At 62.1% G+C, this 23,539-nt stretch overlaps 1 protein-coding gene across 2 annotated transcripts in view; it reads right to left on the bottom strand.

Moving 5' to 3' along the window:
- The window catches only part of LRP5 (LDL receptor related protein 5), a 105,446-nt gene that overhangs the window by 47,148 nt on the left and 34,759 nt on the right, over positions 1–23,539 (bottom strand). The window contains exons 1-4 of one of the 2 annotated variants that reach the window (XM_076001697.1): positions 19,177–19,805; positions 16,243–16,440; positions 14,941–15,137; positions 13,501–13,632 (exon numbers count right to left, since the gene is read on the bottom strand). In XM_076001697.1, coding sequence (XP_075857812.1) covers positions 13,501–13,632; positions 14,941–15,137; positions 16,243–16,436 — 523 coding nt within the window. In that variant the 5' untranslated portion in view covers positions 16,437–16,440; positions 19,177–19,805. Of the gene's footprint in view, positions 1–13,500; positions 13,633–14,940; positions 15,138–16,242; positions 16,441–19,176; positions 19,806–23,539 lie in introns of those variants that run through there. The other variant, XM_076001696.1, reaches the window with a different exon arrangement.

Genomic DNA, 23,539 nt, shown 5'->3' with positions numbered 1-23,539 from the left:
GGCAAGGATTACCGGGTATCTGCAGGGGGCCTGCTGAAATGGGGGTGGGGTCTGCTCTACACTCAAATGCCTCTGGGATTTACGTGGCGGTCACCATGTGGCAGAATCTGGCAGAGTGTCCCAGATGGGCCAGAACCTTCAGGGACCGAGTGCCCTTGGCTCCAGCCCTCTGGTAACCAAGTCGACCCAAAGCCTCAAGCACACCCCACCACCGGGAACCCCACTCTCAGCATCCCTTGCAGCTCCTTAGGCTGAGGCCGTAATTCATTGCCCGGATCAACCTGTCGGTATTTCCCGACTCCAGAGGGGTGGGTCTCCCACGCCCCTCGGGCTGCAAGGCCTTCGAGGTTTTTGAGTTTTACGGAGACGGTGACACCTGGGACAGAGGTACACCCAGCTGTTTGCCTGACGGTCTAAGTGAGCTGTGTCCAGCGTGGAGGTGACCCCGGTCCAGAGGCGGGGGACTCTGTCCAGGGCCAGGCCAGCAGGGAGCAGCTGCAGAGAGCGCCGCCAGCCCGGCTGTGCCGGATGCCCGTGAGCTGGTGCCCACTCCGGTCTGCAGTGAGTCCCTGCAGCAGCCTGGGCCGAGGGTGTGCAGGCCTGGGGAGGACGGGCGGGCGCAGGGGACTGGCCAGGCCACAGGGAAGGGAGGCCAACCCCTCCCTGGGACCAGCCGCAGGGCCTGGGTAGCCGTTTGTTTAAATACCAGGGAAGTAAACTGTTTAGAAACTAACAGTTTGGCTAAATGGTTTTCCTTGGGGTTGTTTAAACAACTACCCAGCCCCACAGCCTTGCCAAAGAAAGTGAACCTTCCTTTTGCCACAGGGTGGCCATCCCTACAGCCTCCTGCTCCCTGGCGCAGGCTCCCAACCGCTCCTCCCCCTCTCTGCACGCTCGCAGGGGAGAAGCGCAGCGTCCCTGCCACAGCCCGAGCGCAGGGCGCGGGCCAGGCCAGGGCACGGCTCCCTGGCAGGGGGCCTCCCCTCAGGACTGAGCAGCAGTAGCCCCAGAGCGTGGTGCAGAGCCCCGGGCACGTCCAGCTCACGCCCTCCTCCCCGCCACCACCCACCAGGCAGCGCGGCCCCCCATCACAGACAGGCGGGACATGCCGGGGGGCAAAGACCATAAACACAGACTCGCAGAGGAAAAAACACTCAATAGCACGAAAAACGGGTAACTTCTTTCTCAGTGACAGGCAGGTGGGAGTGAACACGCTGAGGGCCACCCTGACACGGCCCCACGCACAGGGGACTGTGACAGCAGAAACGCACTGCCTTGCAGGGTGACTGTCGCAGGGCACGCTCCCTCTGCAGGCTCAGGGGGAGGATCAACCCCCCACCCCCACCTCTTCCAGCCCTGGTGCTGCGGGAATGCCTGGAGCTCCCTGAATCTCGGACGTCACACCCACCCTGCCCTGACGCCACACAGCCCCCTCGCCCCCCGTGTGCCTCCACGTCCCTTCTTCTCCTCTTCCGACCCCAGCCCGCAGGTTCAGGACCCCCCCACACCCCAGATGGCCTCGCCCTCGCTTGATCACACCTGCAAAGACCCGATTCCCCGGTTAGGTCACACACCCAGGTTCCGGGAGTTGGGCTTCAACACGTCTTTTTGGGGGACACGACTGGACCCGTGCCAGCCGGCAGCAGCGGGTGAGGGGACAGCTTCCGTGCAGCAGCGAGGGCGGGTGAGCCACGCAGGATTGGGGAGGGACCCGGGCAGAACCCACAGCCGGGCAGCAGCACAGAGGCCAGAGGGCACCGGAGCCGCTCTGCAGCCGGGGCGGGTGCCCACTAGGGTCTGCGCTGCCCACCCGTCCCCACTCCGCGCTGAGGACCCACTGGGTGCGGGACGCAGGGGCAGCCTGAGCCCAGCCCTGTCCTCAAGGAAGCCTCGCGCAAACAGCGCGACCACAAGAGCAAGCAGACAGCCGCCCTCAGACAAAAGCCGGGAAGGAAACACGCTCAAATGCCAACAGTGGTTATCTCTGGGCGATGCCTGCTCTTCCTCCTTAGCTCCCGGCAGGGCCGGCGGACGCTCCCCCGGACAGGCCAGACGGCAAATACCTGCGCGGCTGCTGCCCCGGGCGGCTCGTAGCAGGAAGGCAGCCCGCCTTAGACTCCGCCGCTGCCTGCGAACAGAGCCTTACTCGCGGACACCGAAACCTGGATTTCGTATCGTTTTCACACGTCACAAGACGCCGCGCTTCCGATTTTCTTCTCAGCTATGCAAAAACGTGGAGACCACCCCGAGCTCCCGGACTGTCCGACGACAGGGGTGAGCCAGTGGCCTGTGGCCACGGTGTGCCAGCCCCTGTACTGGTACTAGGAGTACGTGCGACTTTCAGGGCATTAGAGTGTAATTTACAGTGACGGGGGAGTGCGGATATAGGGGAACCCCCTGTACTCGCCAGTCGATTTTTCTGTAAACCTAAAACGGCTAAAAGATAAAGAATATTAATCTTGTTTAAAAAATTACATGAAATGGCATGCAAGTCAATAAGAAAAAGACCCAAAGCCCAGCAATAAATGGGCAAAGACCATAAATAAAATTTAACAGAAGAAAAAACACAGTCGATAAAACAAGAACAACGGGTCACTTCTCCGCAATTCGGAACTAGAAGCGAGCGTCCCACTGTCGTCCATTTGGTGGGACGGCCTGTTTCACCCTTAGCCTGGGTGCCCCTCCTGCCTCCTGAAGGACTGAGAACCACCGCGGCTTCCTGGACGGCAACCTGCGGCCCCGGCCCCCCACGGCCCCTCCGAGAACGGGGCCCGCAGCGGCAGCTGGGGATCACATCGGCGCGCGCAGAGACAGCCGCCGCGGACGGCTCCACAACTACTGCAAAACCCAAACCCACGGAAAGGAACCTTAAACAACCTAATGTCCCACGGCATCAACAGTGATGAACTTTGCTTATTTCAAGTGAACGAGGGCGTGCAAGGTCACAGGCTACGCCACATCACACTCCGGAGAAAAGCTGGCCACGCAGGAAGGGCTCACAAACGACAGACGGGAAGAGCCGGGCGCCGCGCCGCGCACACAGCGGGAGCGGATCGCGCGAGAGCCCGCCCCGAACGCGTGACACGAGAAAACAGACAAGGACACGCGTCGACACGTGGTAGCAGCAGCTAACTCTGGGTGGCGGTGAGATTATGGGTTGTTTTTATTTTCTTCGTTACTTTTTATGATGTTGCCCTTCCTGCAGTGAACGCGTGCAGGTTATTTCATAACAGGGCAGGGACAGGCTCTGGAAACACGGGAGACCGGGTCTATCTGCAGAGGCGCTCGCGGCCCGGGTGTGCAGGTGGGTCAGGCTGCGGGACGGCGCCTTCTTCCGGGGCGCGGAACGCCCTGCCCCCCCACTGAGCTGCCACCCTGGGGGGAGAAGTCGGGGGGGGGGGGTTATCCCCAGCTTCCAGGGTCTGCGCCCGCCGCCATGTGGGAAGGATAAATGACAGGAGAAGGAAGGGACGGGCAAAGCAACCCCTGCAGCAACTCTGTGGCCAACATATGGCCCCTGCGGGCCCTCACAGAGCCCAGGACAAGGAACTTGAAAGGTCATCATGGTTAGTCCCTTTCACACGCAAATGTGAGTAAAGGGTTTTTAACAACAAGTAAAATAGCGACACTTCCCAGGGAGTGCACTGACCAACTTGCAGCCCCCCCATCACTCTGCAGCGGGCCCGGCCACCCCAGCGGACAGAGCGGCATCACCCTCCTCCCCACTGGACCAAGCCCCCGCCACGTGTCTCCCGCCATAGCCAGCACCCCCAGGACGGCCCCAGGCTTCCAGCTCCTTTTCACGCTGGAGACAGAAAGTCGGGAGCTGAGCGAAAGCTGAGAATCTGCCTCTCCCGCCTCCCTGACGCCCACCCCAGCTCGGCTCCAGGCTCCGGGGCGTCTCTGGGGCCGCCCCCACGGGAAGGCAAAGCTGACTTCGGCCACCTCCCAGGCCTGGAGCCGCGTGGGCAGAACCGGGTCACGCTGCGGGCAGCTGTCCACTCTGCAGTTTCGAAGACCATAAACAGCCTGGCCGCGGCGGCCGCCCGGCTGGCAGGCAGACAGATTGTTTTTGTTTTTTAGCAATTGATTAAGTTTCTCCACTGCCCCCTGAGGTAAGCGGTTGGAAGAATGCTGAGACCACGGCCCCGCACCTTAACCCAAGAAACCCCACCGAGTGGCCACAGGGTCACAGGGACAGAGAGTGGCCGGGCCGCGCTGGCTGTGCTTGCGACCGGAGGCCCGAGCGGCTGTCCACCCGAACGGCCCGCCCAGGGTCTCCCAGACAGCGCTCGGAAAGGCCGCGGCCCACCAACAGCAGCCGGCAGGCACCTTGGCCGGCGGTCTGGGCCTCCGTCTGTCTGCTCAACTCTAAGATGGGGAAGTCACTGCTCCGCCAGGGGCCTGGGGCCACCAGAGAGTGACAAAGTCAGTGCCAGCCTCAGGACCCCCCTGCAGGCTGGCCACTTCCTCTCCCATCCCCAGGTGCCAGGCCCCACGCAGTGCGGCCTGCCTCCGTCCCCTCCCCCCCTACGACCTCCAGGAAGACCCCAGTGGCTACTCACCGCATAGGCAGTGCTGTGCAATGGTCAGCGCACCGGCTTCGGGGGGGGGGCCACAGACCCAGCTGCAGCCCCTTTTCCTCACCGAGTGACCTTGAGCATGCAACCGAACCCCTACTTCCCACACGTAAGAGTCACTAGGCGGGGAGCATCGCACGACACAGCCCATGCCCACGGCCCCCTCCCTGTGACACTGAACGCTCACGTCCTCCCCGCCCCCACCCAGGAGAGACAGCCGTAGGAGGGAAGTGTCCCTTTGTGGGGCCAATTAAAGGTGGGCAGCCTGAAACCTAAGAATATGGAAACATTTTGGAGGGCGCTGGGGAGTGTAAAATAACCGGTGACGAATGAAAAAGGAAGCCATACCCCAGCCCTCCAGGCAGGGCCTCGAGTGCTTAAAAAGCCTGCACGGAGTTCCTTCCGAGCCCAGGCGCGCAGTAGGTGTTCAACAAACAGCAGGGAAGTTCCTGCTGCCGCCAGCACCCTCTGGGGCTCCTGAAGCTGAGCCCGATGCTTGAATGGCCGTCCGCTCTTCCCTGGCCCGAGCAAGCCCTGACGGCCTGGGGCAGCAACCCCCGAGAAACACCACTGCGGTCACTGCCCACCCTGCCTCGGTGGCCGTGGCTGGAAGTAACAGATTAGGACCACGCGAAAATGCCATTTCTCTGGGAGAAAGATGGTTGCTATCAGCAGTTCACATGGCTCAGCCTAACTCAAGCGCAAAGAACTTTACAGTTTATAAGGCCCCTTCAGAGACGTGAGCCTACTCAACACCCCAGGCCGGCGGGGCAGGATCCCGAATTTCCCAGCCTCTCGGTGCAGCACGGAGGCCAGAGCTCGGACCACCTGACTCGGCCCCACCTCCCTGGGGGCGGCCAGGAGGGGACAGCTGGGGCTCCTCTTGACAAAGCTGCTGCTGCTGCTGCTCCCCTGACACCCAAAGAACCTCAGGTCTCACCACCGCAAAGGCAACTAACCGAGCTCCCCAGCACTTTTCCCAGGCCCTGACGCCGGCCCCGTGCAAAGGCCGGCAGGATCCCCCGCGCTGCACAGCGGGGCTGGGAGCCAAACCTGGGGAGGGCCGGGGGGGGGGCGCTCGCAGCCCAGCGAGAGCCAGGGCCTGGGCCCGGCCACCCTCCCCAGGTAAAGGGGAGGTGTCGGACTCTGCAGCCAGTCTGGGGCCAGGACGGAGCTGGGCTCAGCCTGCAGAGACAAGAGGGGACAAGACCAGTGGCCGAGGCGACCGCAGTCTAACTCTGCGGCCCACGGTAAGGGGCGCCCACGGAGCCCACTGCACCCAAGGGGGGCTGTTTGGTCTGTGCCCCCGGCCCCAGAATGACCATGTTCTCTCTCTCAGGACCTGGCGTGCCTCCTCTCCTCTTTCATTAGCTTTGAAACTCAGTCTTCAGGCTAAGGCACAAAAGCACACACGCGATGCGGTTCCATTTCCGTGACGTTCTGCAACACGCAAAACTAATCCACAGCGACAGGAGTCAGGACGGCTGCTGCCTCCACAGGGGCCGCAAAGGGGCCCCGGGCGCTCGCCGGGTCGGGGAAATGCTCTGTATCTTGCCAGGGGTGGTGGTTATGCACACGCATGCAACTGTCACAGTTAATCAAAACGTACATGCAAAATGTGCGCCTCTTTATTGTCTGCAAGTTATACCTTGGCTTAAAAAAAAAAATGAGCACTCAGGCTTGTTCCGCCGTCTCTTAGATTGTGCGGTCTGAGTTTCTTGCTATTAAAAATTCACAGTCCGTGGCTGAGAACAGCAGCTGCCTTCTGTTTGCAAAGTCAACGCCAATCACCGCCCAGCGGCGGCGGCAGACTCAGCCCCACGGGGCCTCCTTTCTTTTCCCTTTGACCTACTTCCCTGATAAGTGACGAGGCGGCTAGACTTCGGGAACAAACGCCCGTTATTCCCGGCCCAGCCGAGCGGGCTGCGCTCCTGTGTCTAATCCGCCCAGACAGACGGACGGACGGACGTGAGGGCTCTGGCTGCCAGGCCCAGGTGTCTGTCTGCCCGTCAGACCCGACAGTGGACCCCCTGTTCCTCCCGCCACCCCCCCCCACACACACACACCCCCAACTTCTTTCTTCATTTCCTGTCCCGGACAGATGAACATCTGTTGAAACGCGGCCCCGGTGAGGAGCGGCGGGCGCCCCGCAAATCACAGCCCGCGCCCGCCGGGGCTGGGGGGGGCCACGCCTGGCACGCTCTGCACACAGGCCCGGCGCGTCACCCAGCCGGGACACGCATTGCCCCTGAGCAGCCCGCCCAAACGCCCCCGCCGGGAGGAGCCATGTGGGTGACAGAGGTCAAAGCAACAGGGCACGTTCCACAAAGAGCAGGACGCCGGGGCCGCCGAGAGGGAGCTGCAGCTCCTGAGGACCGTGGTGGCAACTCCCAAGTACGGCCCGCTCCTGCTGTTTTTAGCCCATTCCACATAATTGGAAAAACATGGGGGAAACCGAAGCCAGCTGCGCGGAGGGGGCAGGGAGGCCAGGAGAGGCTCCCTGCCCAGGCGGGGCCTCTGCGTGCCAGCCGCCCGGGCTCCAGGGTCCCGGGAGGCGCGGGGAACGGCAAGGCGCCCACGGGGGTCTCGCTGAGCCGGGCAGGGCCGGGCAGCGGAGGGCCACCTGGCTGGGCATCCTTCCCTGTCTCACAGGGGCCCCTCCAGGGGGCAGGGGACGGGAGACACGGAGACCCCAGCACCAACAGCGACCCACCCACGGGGCCTCGGGAGCCGCGGGAGGCTGTCCGCGCCGGGCGCGTTCTGTCTGGTGTCCACTCTGCGTTGACCGCACTGAGGAAAGCTCTGACCACCAGGGCTCTCGTCCGAGCCCCCCAACCACACTAAGGGGTCACCCTGCCCTGTCCACGTTGCAAAGGAGAAAACTGCGCTATGCTGGCGCACGGCAGCGCGAGGCTCCCCCACGCACCCCCACTTCTACGGGGACATCTGGGCGCCCCGGGGACGCCACTCCCGCGTCCGCCTGGGGCTCCGGCTGCAAACCCTGTGTTTCTCGCTGTGCCCGTGGCCCCAGCCCAGCGCACGGCAGCCTCCCTGGGGGACCGGCCAGTCAGCTCCCACTCCTCACCCCACCGTCCCTCCCTGTGGACCGGGTGGGCCGAGGTGGGACCAAGAGTCGGAGTGATTCTGACACGGCGGGCCTTGCCCCTGACCCAAGACAGGCTGGCCTTAGCCCCACAGGGGAGGGGACCGCGTGCCCTGAGCTGCCAGGACAAGCCTCACCCCTTGCCCCTGCCCCCCGCTCCTCCTGGCAGCTCCCAGCCTTGGCGGCCACTTCTAACTCCAAACGTTCAAGAAGAACTGCTCTCTTGGCACGGAATCAGATTGCCTGCCTGGCTCCCGATTCAAGTTCAAATTCAAGCACACCTCCTATCTGCCGTGCAGCCGGGTTTCCCTCCAAACAACCTCAAGAAGCGGGTACCATTATCATCCCCTTTTTACCAGTGAGGAACCAAAGCACAGAGAGGCTAAGCCATTTTCCCAAGGTCGCACAGCCAGGACGTGGACCAAAGCATCACAACGCGGCAACTTAAAATAGGAAGCATCACACCACTGAAATCAGGTGCCCTCGATCCTGGGTCTGCCCGACACTGCGCTTCCTCACCGCCACGGAGTCCTTGGCAGGCTCCCAGCTACAAACCAAGCCGTGTCATCTACCCCCAAATCCTCCCGGCCTAAGTGTCACTTCCAAGGCCTCCCGTCAGGAACAGGAGAAGTCCCATCCCCCAGCCTCCTGCGCTGCTACCTGCATTTCTGCCAGCCCAGCGCCACGTGGCCTCGGCTCTTCATGCCCCTGTACTCCGGACCTCACCGATTCCGCGGTGGCCCCGGGGCCTCCTCTGCCCGGCTCCGAATTCCACCCGCCAACCGGACACCTCGGAAGCCGCCTGGGAAGTGGCAGCCGGCCACGGGCACTGCTCCCTTCCGGCGTGGGCTGACAGCCCCGCTGGCCGGGCGCCCTGCACGCGGCCTCTGTCCACCGGGGCCTCAAAGCCACGCAGCCGCCTGCAACCGCGTCTGGTCCCTTTGGCCCTTGCCCGCCGGCTACCCCATCTCCAGGCTTCACGGTCGGTACGCCGCGCACATCAGCGCGGTCAAAGTCCGCATTCCGACGCGTGTCCACGAGGACCCACAGCCACACGTGCCAACAGACGCTCACGCGGAGAAAGGAAGACAGCGACACTGCTTGGGTGACAGCATTACGGTCTTTTCACAGAAAGTTTTCCTTTAATGTGAAATTTGGGGGCAAGGAGTAAAAACCGGAGGTCAGGACGTCCGTGCCCTAAAACCCCCTGTTTGCCAGCGTGGGCTGCTTCCGCAAAGCCAGAAGCCCACGGCCCTCGGGCCTCGCTCCGGCTGCGTCTCTGACCCGCCTGCCTGAAGACCGTGGGCTGCGTCCGTCCGTCCCCCGGCCAGAGCAAAAGCCTCTCAGGGCAGAATCCATCTCTCGCGCACGCCTGTATCTCTCTGGATTAAGGAATACGGAAAGACACCTAGAACCACCTCAAGTTTGCAGAAAGCCACCTTGGTGGCAAACCCCAGAAATGCTTCTGAGAAGATTCTAGGTTTCTTCCCAACTCTAAAACCTTTGGAAAACTCTGTTCGCCTCTTCCGCGCCGGCTGCCCAGGAATGCGCCACCTTTGGATGATCCAGGCGGGCACGGAGAAGCAACGCCAGCGCCCGGCGCCGGCCGGTGAGTTGATGGGAAGCCCACAAAGAGGCCGAGTTTGGGAACCACTTTCATTTTAAAAAGTGAGCCCAAGGGTCACGTTCTCATGCACAGTGAGACTCCTGGTCGTGTCCCCTTTGTGTCTCGTCGGTGAGCCTTCCCCTCCCTTCAACACGTATCCCAGACACGGCATCCGGAGCCAACGCAGAAACATCCAGGCGCGGCGCACGAAGTAAGAAGGTCCCCGCCGTGACTCCGCGCGGCGCCCCCAGCCCGGCCCGAGCTCCCCCCGAGCAGGGCCTCCGAGGGACACAAAAGCGTCTTTCTCCTGCAGGCTGGCACTCTCCAACTGAGCTACTGACAGCGCCTCTCACAGCTGGGGCAAACACAGTCCCTACGAGACCAGAGAAGGTGACCGCTGGCCCGGGGGGTCTGGCTGCTGGCCGTCTGCTCAGGGAAGCCGGGCTGTGCGCCGGAGCCCTCCGTCCCGACAGCTCTGGACTGGAGAGGCTGATGCACCCGTTCAACTCTGCGGGTGTCTGTCGTGTCATTTCCAAGCTGCAGAGCCACCAGGGCTGGGGCCAGAGACACCAGGCCCATGCCAGCTTGCTGGCGCCCCCTCCTCTGGGAAGCCCTCCCGCTGCGGCTGCCCAGCATGGCCCTGTGACCAGGCAACCTCCTGTACTCTGCTCAACACGCAGGCCCACCCCTTCCCTGCCCACTGCCCGCACCACGCACCCCCTTGCAGGAGCTCTGGGGACTCCCCAGGGCCGCCCTGGGCCTGGACGTGCAGCCAAATAGTAAACATTTGCAGAAAGACCAAGATGCCCTCATAGGGCTCAGCCAAGGGCGGCCAGGCCCCAGGGCATATGCAGAGGGCCCAGCTATGGGACACTGGGAACCAGAAAGGAGCAGGGGCTCCCCCTGAGCCCCAGCCTCTACCTCTTGTGGCTGGAAAAGAAATGAGCATCCTCCACTGGCCGCCCACTGACAGCCCACCCCACACGGGGGGACCCTGGACAACGGAGACAGATCCAGACCTCAGGCAAACCTGCCCCAGCTCCCACAGGCCTGGCACCACCACAGCACCCGAGGTGCCAGTCATGGTGCCAACATGACAGCGAGGAGGGCACGGATGGCAGACGTGGCTGCGGCATACTGTGCACCTATCGCGTGCCAGGCACCCTTGCGTGGCACTTTCCATTCCTGTTAACAGGTGGGTCCTCTGCAGCCTCCCTGGGCGGGGCTGGTCCCGGGCCTCCATCTCACGGGGGAGAGGAGGCGGCACCAAGTGGGAAGGCCCTGGCCACCCTGGACGGCCAACGGCCCTTTGCAACCCAGGACAAGCTCTGTGGGGACTCTAGGCTTGCCTAGCTGAGCCACTTTGCTGGACCTTGACTCGGGGATTCTATCAGGGCCTGCACCCTACCTCGCCTGGAGCCCCATTCCTGGAACTATGATGCCTGAGGGAGCCTCACGGGGCCCCTTAACCAGACTCCCTGCACACGTTCTTCTGTCAGGCAAGCTGCCCGGCGGGCACTACAGCACAATCCATCTTTGAGGGCCCGTGTCCATCCCCTACTACTTCCACAGACGTCCACACACCGCCCAGCTCAGACACGCCGAGTGCACAGATGGTCACCGCACCTGATTCCGGACGCACCCCATGCTCTCCCACAGCAGACATCACCAACCGATCCAGCAAGCGTTTGGGCAGGCATCACCAATCAATGGTGGCAACAGACACCAGACCCACCTCTCTCTAATTCGAGGGCCCAGGCCCCAAGCCAGCTCTCACCGTCCCCCATGGCAGTGAGACTCAGAAATAGTAAAACCACAAAAAAAAAAAAAAAACCTCAGAAACACCCACAAGCAAAAAGATGGCTAAATGAATATGTCTGCTTAAAAAATGTCCTTTAGATATTAAAACTCACATTTATCTCCTACAATTGCAAATGCTCCTGCAACACGTCAAGTGACATAGATACCTCAGGGTTCCCACACATGCTATTCCTTACACTATTCCTCTGCTCTTTAACCCTTCAGGTCCCAGCTGGAACGGGGCTCCCTGGGAGAGACCCTGACCTGCCAGCTCAGGTAGCCGCACCCCCGCATATGAGTCTCCTCCCAGCCTCCTCATGCCCTTCCTTCCTCTCAGCCAAGTCCGTCCTGACTTTACTAACTCGTGTGCCCACGTCCCGACACCTGCCCCGGCAGCACACGCACCAGGTGAGGAGCAGGGGACAGGCCGGTTCGTTGACCACTTCATTCTCTGCTCCTGACACATAAGAGGCCCCAGCAATCGTTCACGGATATCGTGGTTAGTCCAAACCCCTGGTGTCCCCGAGTCACTCACGAGGCAGCTCGCCTGGACGTCCACACTCGGGTCCAACTTCTCCTTCAACGTCACCTCCCAGGCCAAGGTGAACGGTAAATGGCAAAGGGCCCCAGGTGACCGAGGGGCCAACCTTCCAAGACACTCAGCCTAATACCCCAAAGCACCCACTGACCGGCACATGCTGTCCGTCCCCCACCTGCCCAGCCCCAGAGCGTGAGCGCCGGGGCTCCGCCTGCACTACTCGCAGCAGGGCACACGCAGTGCCCGACGGCCTGCTGGACGGGCAAACGAGAGGGTGCGAAAACAAGCAGATGAACGAATGCCGTGCGGTCCAGAACCAGGAGGACTGGGTCACCCAGGACCTCAGTTCTCCAGTGGTGGCGCCCCTCCCCCTCCCTACCTGGGAGACAAGGCCCCTGGGCGAGTGACTCCCCAGTCGTCCCTGCGGCAGCCAGCGCGGCTGAGAGACCCTTCGGTAAGACAGCCGAGTCTTCGTTAAGACGCTTTCCTCTTGGAAATAGCAAGACCTAGACAGTCCTCACTCGACGCGGAAACCCTGCCGGGAGCATATAAAAGGCCCCACCTGCCACGAATGCCACAAGCACACTCACGATCCCTGGCCACTGCACACAAACACAGGCCACCGCTCCCCCAGGGCACGGGGACCTGGACGGCCCCTGGAGGTGGATCCCCATGTGCTCGGGCAGCAGTGGGGCAGGGGGAGGAGATTCCTCCCCACCCGGACACTCAGAAAGGGCTTTGGTGGGCCACTCACGTGTGGCCCCATGGTGACAGTTCCCACGTTGGCAGCCAGCCCACCTGGGAAGCCCCTGCGTCCCTTTCCTCCCCGGTGGGATACTGGCGCAGGAAGCGGGCGCAGGCCCTGGCCCGCCAGCTGCAGCGAGGCCCGGTCCCGGGGACGGCTGCTTTCCCGGCGCCTCGTAACAAGCCCCGCGATCGCCAGGCCCCAGGGTCAGCTCCAGAGGCCCGACCGGCTGCGCCAGGCCCCGGAGCACCCTAAAGACGGGCTGCGCCCTGGATGTGCATCCTTTCCAGAAGAGCCGCCCTGAGCCCCACACCTGGGAACAGAGAGCCTCAGACTGTGCCCCAGAGAGCAGGGACGCGCCGCGGCGACAGCCCACAGAGAGCGCACCTGACAACCAAGGGCGGAGGGAACAGGTGGTCAAGCATCTGGAGCAAAGGAAACCACTGCACGTGGGAAGGACATCAGCTGAGCTCCGCGCGTCCAGGAGAACGCCCGTTCAGAACGCACCTGTGACCTGAATGTCCACAGGGAGCTGTGACGGCACGAAGACCCCGTGGGAATAAGACGCGAGAGTAAAAATGAATTACACGTTCCTGTCCCCGTGGAAAAATGCTCGTGAAGGCGGAAAAGCAGGAGACGGAACCAGCCTGCGAGGCTGGGGGTGCAGCACCTGGAGCCTGAACACAGACGGCGGGAGGGGGTGGGGCAGGACTGCTCTGTCGGGGCGCGGGACCGCGGCGGCTCCCTGCCGCGCAGTGTCCTCTAACGCTGCCGCCCTTTCTTACAGCGAACGGAGTTTTGGTTAGGAGCTGACGACAGCGAGCTTGCAGGCGGTGATCACCGTGTGCGGCAGCAGCACCAGCTGTCACGGTGTCGCTTTGCAGACGGGGGACCCCAGGCCGCGAGAAGGCTGGTAACATGCCCGAGACCATCCACCTTCGGGGCAGCAGAGCCCAGACCTGCCCAGAGCCCCGGCCGGTCAGCGCCAGCGTCCACTGGGATGCACGGCCGCCCACCCCAGGCCTTCGCTAAAGCGCACAGACCATCCTGAACCAGTTCCCCAGCCGGTTTCCCAAGGCAACGGCCGCGGGATCGCGCCGGGCCCGGCCCGCCAGCGCTCTGCCTCACCTGCCTTACACGTCTTGCCGTTGTCCTGCAGCTGCACGCCGGTGGGGCAGGCACACGCGTAGAAGGGCTCCCTTGGGGACAGCAGGCACAGGTGGGAGCAGCCGCCATTGTCCTCCTCACACTGAGTGTGGACTGGGAAGGAAGGACAGGGGGAGAGAAAGTTCCAGAACAGGGCCTGCACCCCACCACCTCGTGCCATTCACTTGTTTCCAAGTGAGTCGTCATCCCGCCTCCTCAGCCCCATGACGGCCCCCAGCGTGGCCCTCTGCCCAAACGCCATCCTCGCATGGCACGGGGGCCCTTCCCCATGGGCCCCGCTCTGTCCTGCCTTGTGGCCGACCACCCTCCACCTCAGCCTTCAGCCCAGCTGGACAGCCTGCGATTTCTCCAAAACCAGCTGTGACCTCCCTGGCCACCCTCACCCCCCGAAGTGCCTGTCCCTGGAGGGGGCACCTCCCCACCTGCCCCTACCCCAGGCTCCTGCCGGAAGAAAACCTTCCTCTGCTTCGGTGACCCCAGAGGACACCCCCGGTGAGGGCCGCCCCCCACACAGCGGTGGGCTCTCAGGCCCGTCCGTGCGGGAGTGACGGTGACCCTAAGTTGGTGGGCTCCGGAGCGCAAGGCCTGTCCTGCCCTGGAGATGTGCTTGGGCCCCGCGGGCTCCACGCAGACGCTCGGTGACTCGCCCAGGCCAGGGCTGCAGCTCTTGGGGGCCCCTCCCAAGTCCTTCTCCAGAGAGCAAGCAGCAGGCAACTAAGCTGGGCTCAATACACGCTTCGGGCACCTCCCTCTGCCCAGGGGAAAGCCGGGCCTGGGCAGCCCTGAAAGACGGAGTCACCGGCACGACCGCCCACCGGCAGGGGTCGCTGCCCTCCCCAATGCTGGTGCAGGCGCGAGGCTGCCCCAAGCGTGAACAGTCTCACCAGGAAACAAGCCCGGCCTCCCCTCCATCCTGCACTGAGAACCGATGCCACCCTGCACCCCTCTCGAGGTTCAAAGCTCAAACCTTCCACAGTGGCTTAAAATTTCCATCCCTGGTCCCGTGGGGATAGGTGATCGTCCCCATGGGTGAGCCCAGGGTCCTGGCCCCATCAGTCACCTGTCACAGGAGCCTCTGCCACGACCCTGTGGAGCCCACAGGCTGAGAACCACCGACTAAGAGCAGGGTGTTCGTTGGTGAATATGGAACTGCTGGCAGGCCTTTATAACAGGGCAGCTTTCCTTAGGAATCCCACTGCCCCCTCCGAGCCCGGACGCAGCCCCCGTGAGCTCTGCAGAGGGGCGAGGTCCGCAGCCGGCCCACCCCAGCCTGCCCACCCCTGTGCACACCTCCCCCCAGCCCTTAGAGACGCTGCCTCCCCAGACCCTGGGCTTCTGCAGGGGCCCAGAAAGCACCGCCGCCGGGCGGAGGGAGGCGCCGGCCGCCGCGCCCGCACTCACAGGAAGGCTGCCGCTCCTGGCTCAGCACCTGGATGTCCATGGGCGAGTAGAGGGCGCTGAGGATCTCCTTCCTCTTCTCCCCGGTGCGCTTGTTGCAGGCATGGATGGAGCGGGTCTGCCAGTCCGTCCAGTACAAAGTGTCCCCCGAGAGCGTCAGGGCGAAGGGGTGCGTCAGGCTGCCCTCCACCACCTTCTGCCTGCGGGCCAGGAGGCGGGCCCGTCAGAGCTCCCTCCGTCCCCAGCGCTGGCCCGTCTGCATTAGACCCAGCACCGCGGGACCAGGGAAAGCAACCGGGAGCCACCTCCGCTGCCACCTCCGCTGGAGTGTCCCCAGGAAACCTCTGCGGCGTGTGCACGGCTCCCCCCAAGCCCAGCCGTCCTGCCACCATGGTGGCAGTGACACAGGGGGTCCCACCGGTCGAGTGGCAAAGTCTCCCCCAGAGAAGAACCTAAGACGCCACCCCTGGTGAGAAGGAGCAGCTGACCAGTGCCCCTCTCCTGCCCTGAGGCTTAACAACGTAACACTGATCTGGCCGAAGGCACTGGCTCGTTCCTATAAAGTCCACAATTAAAATTTTCCAGAGTGAATTAAACAAGATGAAGCGTTTCTTTTTTTTCTTTTTTTTTTGAGACAGAGTCTCGCTTGTTGCCCAGGCTAGAGTGAGTGCCATGGCGTCAGCCTGGCTCACAGCAACCTCAAACTCCTGGGCTCAAGCAATCCCTCTGCCTCAACCTCCCAAGTAGCTGGGACTACAGGCATGTGCCACCATGCCCGGCTAACTTTTTCTCTATATATTAGTTGGCCAATTACTTTCTATTTATAGTAGAGACGGGGTCTCGCTCTTGCTCAGGCTGGTTTCGAACTCCTGACCTCGAGCAATCCACCAGCCTCGGCCTCCCAGAGTGCTAGGATTACAGGTGTGAGCCACCGCGCCCAGCCCCAAGCGTTTCTTTTCTAGGCGCTTAAGTGCCTAGCAAATGAGGACTCACGTGTGCTGAGACCTCGGAGGCGGGTAGTGGGATGGCAAACTGAGGCACAGGAACATGTGCCCTTTTGTGACCCCTCACCCCATGCTAGGCTACTGAGGGCGGGGCTGCCGGGGGGGGGGGTCACCACTGTGTCCCCAGCCTTGGTACAGCACCTAGGAGCGAGCACTGAGACCAGAGAAAGGTGACCGCTGACCACCCTCGAAAGCCCTGGGGAAGGCCGGGGGCCGTGGGAAGGGGCAGCCCAGGCCGGGCCGTGGGAAGGGGGAGGCCGGGCCGGTGGGAAAGGGCAGCACAGGCCGGGCGGGCACCTACCGGAACGAGCCGTCCAGGTTGGCTCGGTGGATGAAGCTGAGCTTGGCGTCGGCCCAGTAGAGCTTCTGCTCCTCCAAGTCGATGGTCAGCCCGTTGGGCCAGTAGATGTCCGAGTCCACGATGATTTTCCGGGTGCTGCCGTCCATCCCAGCCCGCTCGATCCGGGGCGTCTCGCCCCAGTCTGTCCAGTACATGTACCTGATGGGGACGGCAGAGGCCAGAGGAGACAGAGCTGACACGGAGCTGCCTCTAACTCGCGTCCGCCTGCACGGACGCAGACGGGTGCAACAGAGACGCAGTCTGCCCCGGCATCTCACCCGGCAGAAATGACCAACAGGCCGGGCACAGTGGCTCACGCCTGTAATCCTAGCACTCTGGGAGGCCAAGGCGGGCGGATCGCTCAAGGTCAGGAGTTTGAAACTAGCCTGAGCAAGAGCGAGACCCTGTCTCTACTAAAAATAGAAAGAAATTAATTGGCCAACTAAAAATATATAGAAAAAATTAGCCAGGCGTGGTGGCGCATGCCTGTAGTCCCAGGTGCCCAGGAGGCTGAGGCAGGAGGATCGCCTGAGTCCCAGAGTTTGAGGTTGCTGTGAGCTAGGCTGACGCCACAGCACTCTAGCCTAGGCAAGAGTGAGACTCCGTCTCAAAAAAAAAAAAAAAAAGAAAAGAAAAGAAAAAGAAAAAGAAATGACCATGACCAATGTATAGCATTCTGGGTTTCATTGCTTTAATTAGGGTGAACAATCAAAACATTCTCTTTCCAACTAGCTCTCGGTTAACAATATACTCTGAGCACCTTCCCTTCTCGCTAACAGGAAGGTTCCTATTCTTCAGATAGCGTCCTATACTGTGAGTTATTTAAATAGCCCACGTTAATGTTTGGGTTATTTCTCCTTTTTCACTATCATGAAAATGCTGTAAATTCAAAACATGCAGGATGGAATATTATTTAGTGCTAAAAAGAAATGAGCTATCGAGCCATGAAGAGATACACAGGAAAACTTAAAAGCACTTAACTAAACTTAAAAGCATTAACAACAAGTGAAAGAAGCCAGTCTGAAAAGGCTGCGTACTGCATGATCCCAGCTCTGAGACATTCTGGAAAAGACCAAACTATGGGGACAGCGAGAAGATCAGCAGTTGCCAGGGGCCGGGGGGAACAAACCGGGGAGCACAGAAAACAACTGGGGCAGTGGCACTGTCCTTTACGATACCACAGCAGTGGACACGTGTCACTGCACATCTGTTAAAAGCCGCAGAATGTATAACACCAAGCGTGACCCTACTGTAACCCGTGGCCTCTGGGTGCCAATGATGTACCTGTGGGGGTCTGTGGCTGTGACAAGCGCCCGCCCTGTGGGACGCCCGTGTGGGTAGGGCTTGGCGTGCACGAGCTCTCCACACTCTCTGCTCGATCCTGCTGTGAGCCTAACACTGCTCTAAAAAGTAAAGTCTGTTCGAAAAGGACAAGACACACGGGTGGGCGTGCATTGAAAAAACAGCGGCAGCTACTCCGTGTGGGTCTGTGGGTAACATGGCTTTGCCATGTTCTCAGGGTTCCACCAGGGGCAGGCGTCACACACCCACGAGAAACGACCACGTGCTACAAGGCTCCCCCGTCTGATGTCTGGCCAGTGGGCCAAGACAACGTGAGCAGAGACAACGTCCAGCGTCTGGGAGGGCAGGTCCCAAGACAAAGCGCCCAGCGCCGAGGTGACCGCAGGGTGTGTGCCTGGAGGCTGGGCGTGGCTCCTCAGTGGAGACCAGAGGGGAACCACACCAGCCGGGAGGACTCAAGGTTCCCATCCCAGTCGGCCTCGACGGGCCACAGGCCTGGCAGACCTATTCTGTTCTGTCTACCCCTCTCGGCAGGACGGGGACGGTGCCCTACCGTCCTTGGAGCAGCCCCCCAACCCTGGTCTGTGTGAGACGGTGCTGGCTCCCCTGTGGCCTCCTCCTCCTCCTCCTGGGGTGGGCACAGGACCGGCCGGCCTGTCAGCAGATCCCACTACCCCCAGCCCCTCGACTGGCTCGGAGACAGGCGGCTTGTCCACGCTGGGTGCACGGGGTCAGCCCTGCAACGCCGACTGGGGAGGGCAGGGCACTCCCGGGAGCCTCCTTTGCCACCCGTGGGAGGGCTGCCGGGGAGAGCAGAGCCCACGCAGGGACAGGGAGGGATGGGTCCCTGGGCTCGGCTGCGCCTGACAACAGCAGCACTTCACTGACGCCCTAATTCCTACTCCCGGGCGAGTAGACTCTCTCTTCTCCTGGACCTGGTCTCTCTCGTACCAGCGCGCCGCGCCACGCCCGGGGCCTCCGTTTCTTCAGAGGCGAGATTCATCCCGTTTCAGTGGGCCCTGAGCTGACCTCCACCAGGGGCCAACGTGGCGGCCGTGGACACGGGGAGACCAAGCCCAGCCTCACCCCTTGGGGGTCTCCGTCCAGCAGGAGGGCAGCCGACAGACACACGGCTGCCACCTCCCCCCACCAGGGGGGCTCCTCGGCCACAGGAGCTTCGGGTGGCCGAGGGTCAGCCGCATCCACAGGGTCTCGCAGGCTTCCCAGCGGGGTGGCATTTCCAAGCTGGCACCATCGCCACCTTCCGGAGGGGCTGTGACCAGATAGCTCACAACAAACCTACTGCAGTCAGCTGCTGTCACCACGCCCCTCTTCTCCAGCTCCGTGGGGACAGGAGCAGAGGGCCGGCTTCTCCCGGACGCCTCCCCGGGCAGCATCTCTCACACCGTCTCCCGTGCCCCTGGTGAGAAGCCGCCCAACGCAGGGAAGGCAGGCACCGCTGTTCCCACTACGCAGGTGAGAGCACTAGGCGCCGGGAAGGCTGACCCGCCCCAGCTCCCGAGCACCGAGTGGCAGCTCTGGGAACGCAGCGTGGTGTCTGGTTGGGGCCTGAGCCTGGCCATCATGACTCACCCCTTCACCAGCAGGGCCGGGTGTGGGTGAACTTTTCCTGGCAGCCTGAGGCTGCAAGGTGCTGGCGGCCAGCCCGGCAAAGGCTCCCGAGGGCCCGGGCAGGCGTCTTTCTCTACCTGCACGTTTCCAGCCCCCGCACCCTGGGGGAGCCCGGGCTTCCCGCCACTGGCCGGGAGGCATCAGGAGACCCGATCTCAGACCGAGCCACGCAGGCCCTCCCGAAACGCTCCACTGGGGCCCCTGGAAAAGGCCGGAAAACGTGAAGGATCCAGGACCTCCACTGGAGCATAACTCACATTCCTTCCCCGAGTTTGCGACAGGCCCGCTGGCTTCCTTAAATGGGGAATTTGCAAGCCTGCTGGTTTCCAGGGACCGACTGGCGTGGACGTGCTCTTGCAAAGTCTCAAACGCCACCGCAAGCCCAGCCAGATTCCACGGAGGAAAGTCGACTTCCGAAGAAAAGGGCTGCAGCGGGGCCTCCCTACAGAGGCTGCTGTGGTTGTGTTATTTCAGGGAAGGGCCATGCTGCATTTTAAAGAGGGGGTTGGGTTTCACCCTGGCTTTCATCTGAGCCCCTGGGGCCACTGCAGCCCCTGTGGAGCTGGTGTCTTCCTGGTCCCAGACTCTTGAGGGCCAGAGGGTCCTCCTCAGAGCCCACGTGGGCGGTCACCCTGGCTCCAGGGCCACGTGCCTTCCCCCCACCTGCCAGGACGTCTGAGCTAGGCCACCTGTGCTGCTGAAACCGCCTTCCCGGAAGCCAGGGCCCCTCCCGGCTGCGGGGCTCTTGCTCCTGTGCACGCTGAGGTGAACGTGCGGACCGAGAGCCCCCCCTTCCTGACCACGGCCGGGGCAGGAGCCCCTCCTCTGAGGAAGGAGCCTGGTCGGGGACAGTGTCACAAGAGGGCATAAGGAGGTGGCACAGGCTCAACAGGCCAGGAGGGGCCAAGCTGCTCCTTGCAACCTCCTGCCTGCAGCCAGGACACACTGTCCCCCTACGGTCCCCGCGCCTGGGACAGGGGTCCTGCCCGCTGGACTCGGAGCCCGAGCTCGTGCCTGAGGACCACTATTCGAGCCAGCACTCGGTGGGAGTGGGGGTGCTGCCCACAGGCTTCTGTGGACGGGCTGGAGTCCCCCCCACTGGGCAATGTGGTGCCTAAGGTGACGGAGTAGACACCTCGAACCTCAGCCACGGTCACAGATGAGCCTGGGACCACGTCCAGTGTTACCCGCACCATTCGATCCGATGAGGGGGGCTGTACCCATCGTTTCCTCCCCACGCATAAGGCAGCTCACTGGGGTGGGGGACGGTGTGGGGGGAGGCCCCGGCATCAACACCAAGGTCAACTTTGCCCCGGGGACAGGGTTAGGATGCGGTAGCCACAGGTGTGATCCCGGGAGAGAATTCGGAGACATGAGCATAAAGGAACTATTCCAAACATTTAATAAGTAAAGCCAGAGCCAAACAGAGACTGACTGGCTCCCAGAGATAGTGCAGGTCAGGCCAGCCCAGACGTGAGCATGGGCAAGACTACTCCCTACCTAGCACCAAGCACCTCTAAACAAAGCACCTAGCACCTCCCTAACAAGCACTAAGCACCTCCGAACCAAGTGCCTAGCATCTCCCAACCAAGCACCAAGTACTTCCGCACCAAGCACCTTTCAACCAAGCACCAAACACCTGCCAACCAAATGCCTAGCACCTCCCAACCAAGCACCTAGCACCTACCAACTAACATGGTAAAAGCCATGGGGAATTAAAGAAAGAAAACTGCACAGGCATAGAGACTATGCTTTGGGTGGTGGGAAAGGGCATTTTTGTTGTAACAGTTAACATTTATTGAACCCATAAGTAGTTCTCAGTGTTTTCCACATGATGTGTGGCACGGTCACATCTCTGTACAGACGGGGACACTGAGGCACAGCACAGCACCAAGCCATCCTTGAGTCTTATCTTTCTATCCAACCCGCATGCAGAGGGCCAGCAAATCCAGTTGGCTCTCCCTTTGAAATAGATCCCAAATGTGGCTACTTCTCACCCCAGGCTGCCACCCCTCTGGTCCAAGCCACTGCCCCCTTCGCCAGGATCACAGTAATGACCGCTGACAGTGCTCCTGCCCCCACAGCCTACTCTCACTCCAGTAGCCACTCCCACACGTGTGAGTCAGGCCAGGTGACTCCCAGGTTTAAGACCGGATCTGCCCCTCCCCACATCCCCCTCACTCTGCCACAGCCCCTCAAACGGACCCAGCCCCCAACTACCCCAGGGCCTTTGCACTGGCTGCTGCCTCTGCCTGGAATGCTCTTCCCCTAGAGGGCCACATGGTTCTCAGCCTCATCTACTTCAGGTCTCTGCTCAAAACTCACCAAGGGGCCTTCCCAGGGTCCTGAGCTCCAATGGGAAGCCCCCCGCCACCACCTTCCTGTCCTTGGGCACTGCTTTATTTCCCTCCAGGCACACGCCCCTCTCAGACACACCATCCAGTTATCGGTCCCACAACCCCCATAAACTATAAGGGCCTCGAGGGCAGAGACCGGGCTGTGTCTGCAGCCTGGACAAGCACCTCCCAGCCAAGTGCACAGTGCTCATAAACACTGGCTGAATGCCCGGCTGGGAGGTGAAGGAGCCGCAGCATCCCATGCTGGGGGGCGGGGGGGGGACAGGGAGGACGGAAGAGGAGGACCAATAGTGACATGACAGTCACAGCGTCCACTGCTGAGCAGACTGTGAGCCGGCCCTGGGCTGGGGCTCTCCAGTGGGCTGCTCCCCTCAGCCTCTCCCGCCACAGACAGACGCCCCAACTTGGCCACGGAAACGGCTACACTACCCGTCACCTCCCAGGACAGCGGTCAGTGACTCCAGAGGTCCCAGGACCACACTGCAGGGGGGAGAGGTCTGAGGGGGAGACAGTTCACTGGGCAGCACAGAGATGGTCCCTGCAGGTCAGCCTGGGCCCTGGGCAGCTGCAGGCGCCAGCCCACTTGGAGGGGGCAAGAGGGGCCCATGGGATGGGTGACTGCCCAGCCCGGCACTCCAGGAGGCTGGGGCTGGGGTGCTCCTCAGTAATGGGGCGCTAGGCTGCTCTGGCCTGACCTCAGGGAGGCAAAATACTTGTGAATTCCACCCCATCCTACCCCATTCCACACGCACATACCCATGTGCACACATACTCGCTCACACTTGCATACAAACTCCTGCACACATGCTGCTCAGGCACACACATGCACACATGCTCATGTGCACACTCAGTCACACGCACGCACACTCACTCACTCCCACTCCCAAACTCAGTTGCTCAGACACACTCACACATGCTCAGCTTTTACACAAACCCGCTGGGCTCCAAATGGCTCGACTCCTCCCGCACACGTCGGAAGCCAGTCCAGTCGCTCCCTAAGCCAACGTGCCGAGCAAAGAGGTCAACCTGGCCACCAGGCACCCTCACCTGGCCCGCTCCTCGGGCTCCCGAACGCCAGCTTTGGCAGGACGGACCCCACCTCCCGCCCGCACTCCAACTGCCCTGGGCCGGCCCGGGGTCCTGTGCACAGCCTGACCACCTGCCCCTCACAGCCCAGCCGCACAACCAGGGCCACCTCCGGGGTGGGGAGGCCACTGCCAAGGGCAGCGGCAAGCTGGTGGCATCAGGACTAGAGCCCGGGGGCCTCCAGTCCTACTTCAAGCTCGGACAGCCGAGGGAAGAAGGCAGACACGCAGACTCCCGCAGCAGCCCTGGCGCACGGCCCGCCCCTGGGACTTTCTAACGCAGCGGATCTGGGCCGTCCGTCCCACAGAAGCTCCTCGTCTGCTTGTGGTGACATTAAATGAACATGCAAAGTGCTTCCGACAGAGCCCGAAGACAAAAAAAGCTGTCGTCCTTTGTTCAAGACGCACCCGTTTCTGACAACCGATCAGCACAGAACTGGACGCCGGGTCAGCAGCCGCTTCGGGGGCAGGGCCCAGCCCGGGCAGCCTGGGTACAGGTGTGTGGGCCACACCCCAGCGTCACTCCCGGGCTGCCAGAGCAGCGGCAAAGGAGGGATGAAGGGGGGCCTGGACACACTGTTCCTTCTGCTGGGAAAAGTCTGGAATAAGCCTGGCCTGCCGGCCAGTGAAGCTCAGCCATCTTCCCCCATAACCTCCACCCCTGCCTTCAACTCTGCACACGTTCTCAGCTTTGCCCCCACCACACACTCCCGCCTGGGCCTCCTGGCCAGGCCCCGAGCCTTCAAAGGCCCAGGTGAGCTCAGTGAGCCCAGCAGGCAGAGGGGACAGAGAAGCTTCCAGAACAGAGAAATCACCCCTTGCGAGTTCTGCTTCCAGACATGGAGCTGCACTTTCCCGACCCATTTTCAGCCAAGGAAGTTG

Source organism: Microcebus murinus, chromosome 4, assembly GCF_040939455.1.
Source record: "Microcebus murinus isolate Inina chromosome 4, M.murinus_Inina_mat1.0, whole genome shotgun sequence".
Classification (NCBI taxonomy): domain Eukaryota; kingdom Metazoa; phylum Chordata; class Mammalia; order Primates; family Cheirogaleidae; genus Microcebus; species Microcebus murinus.
This window is presented reverse-complemented; position numbering and strand designations above follow the sequence as displayed.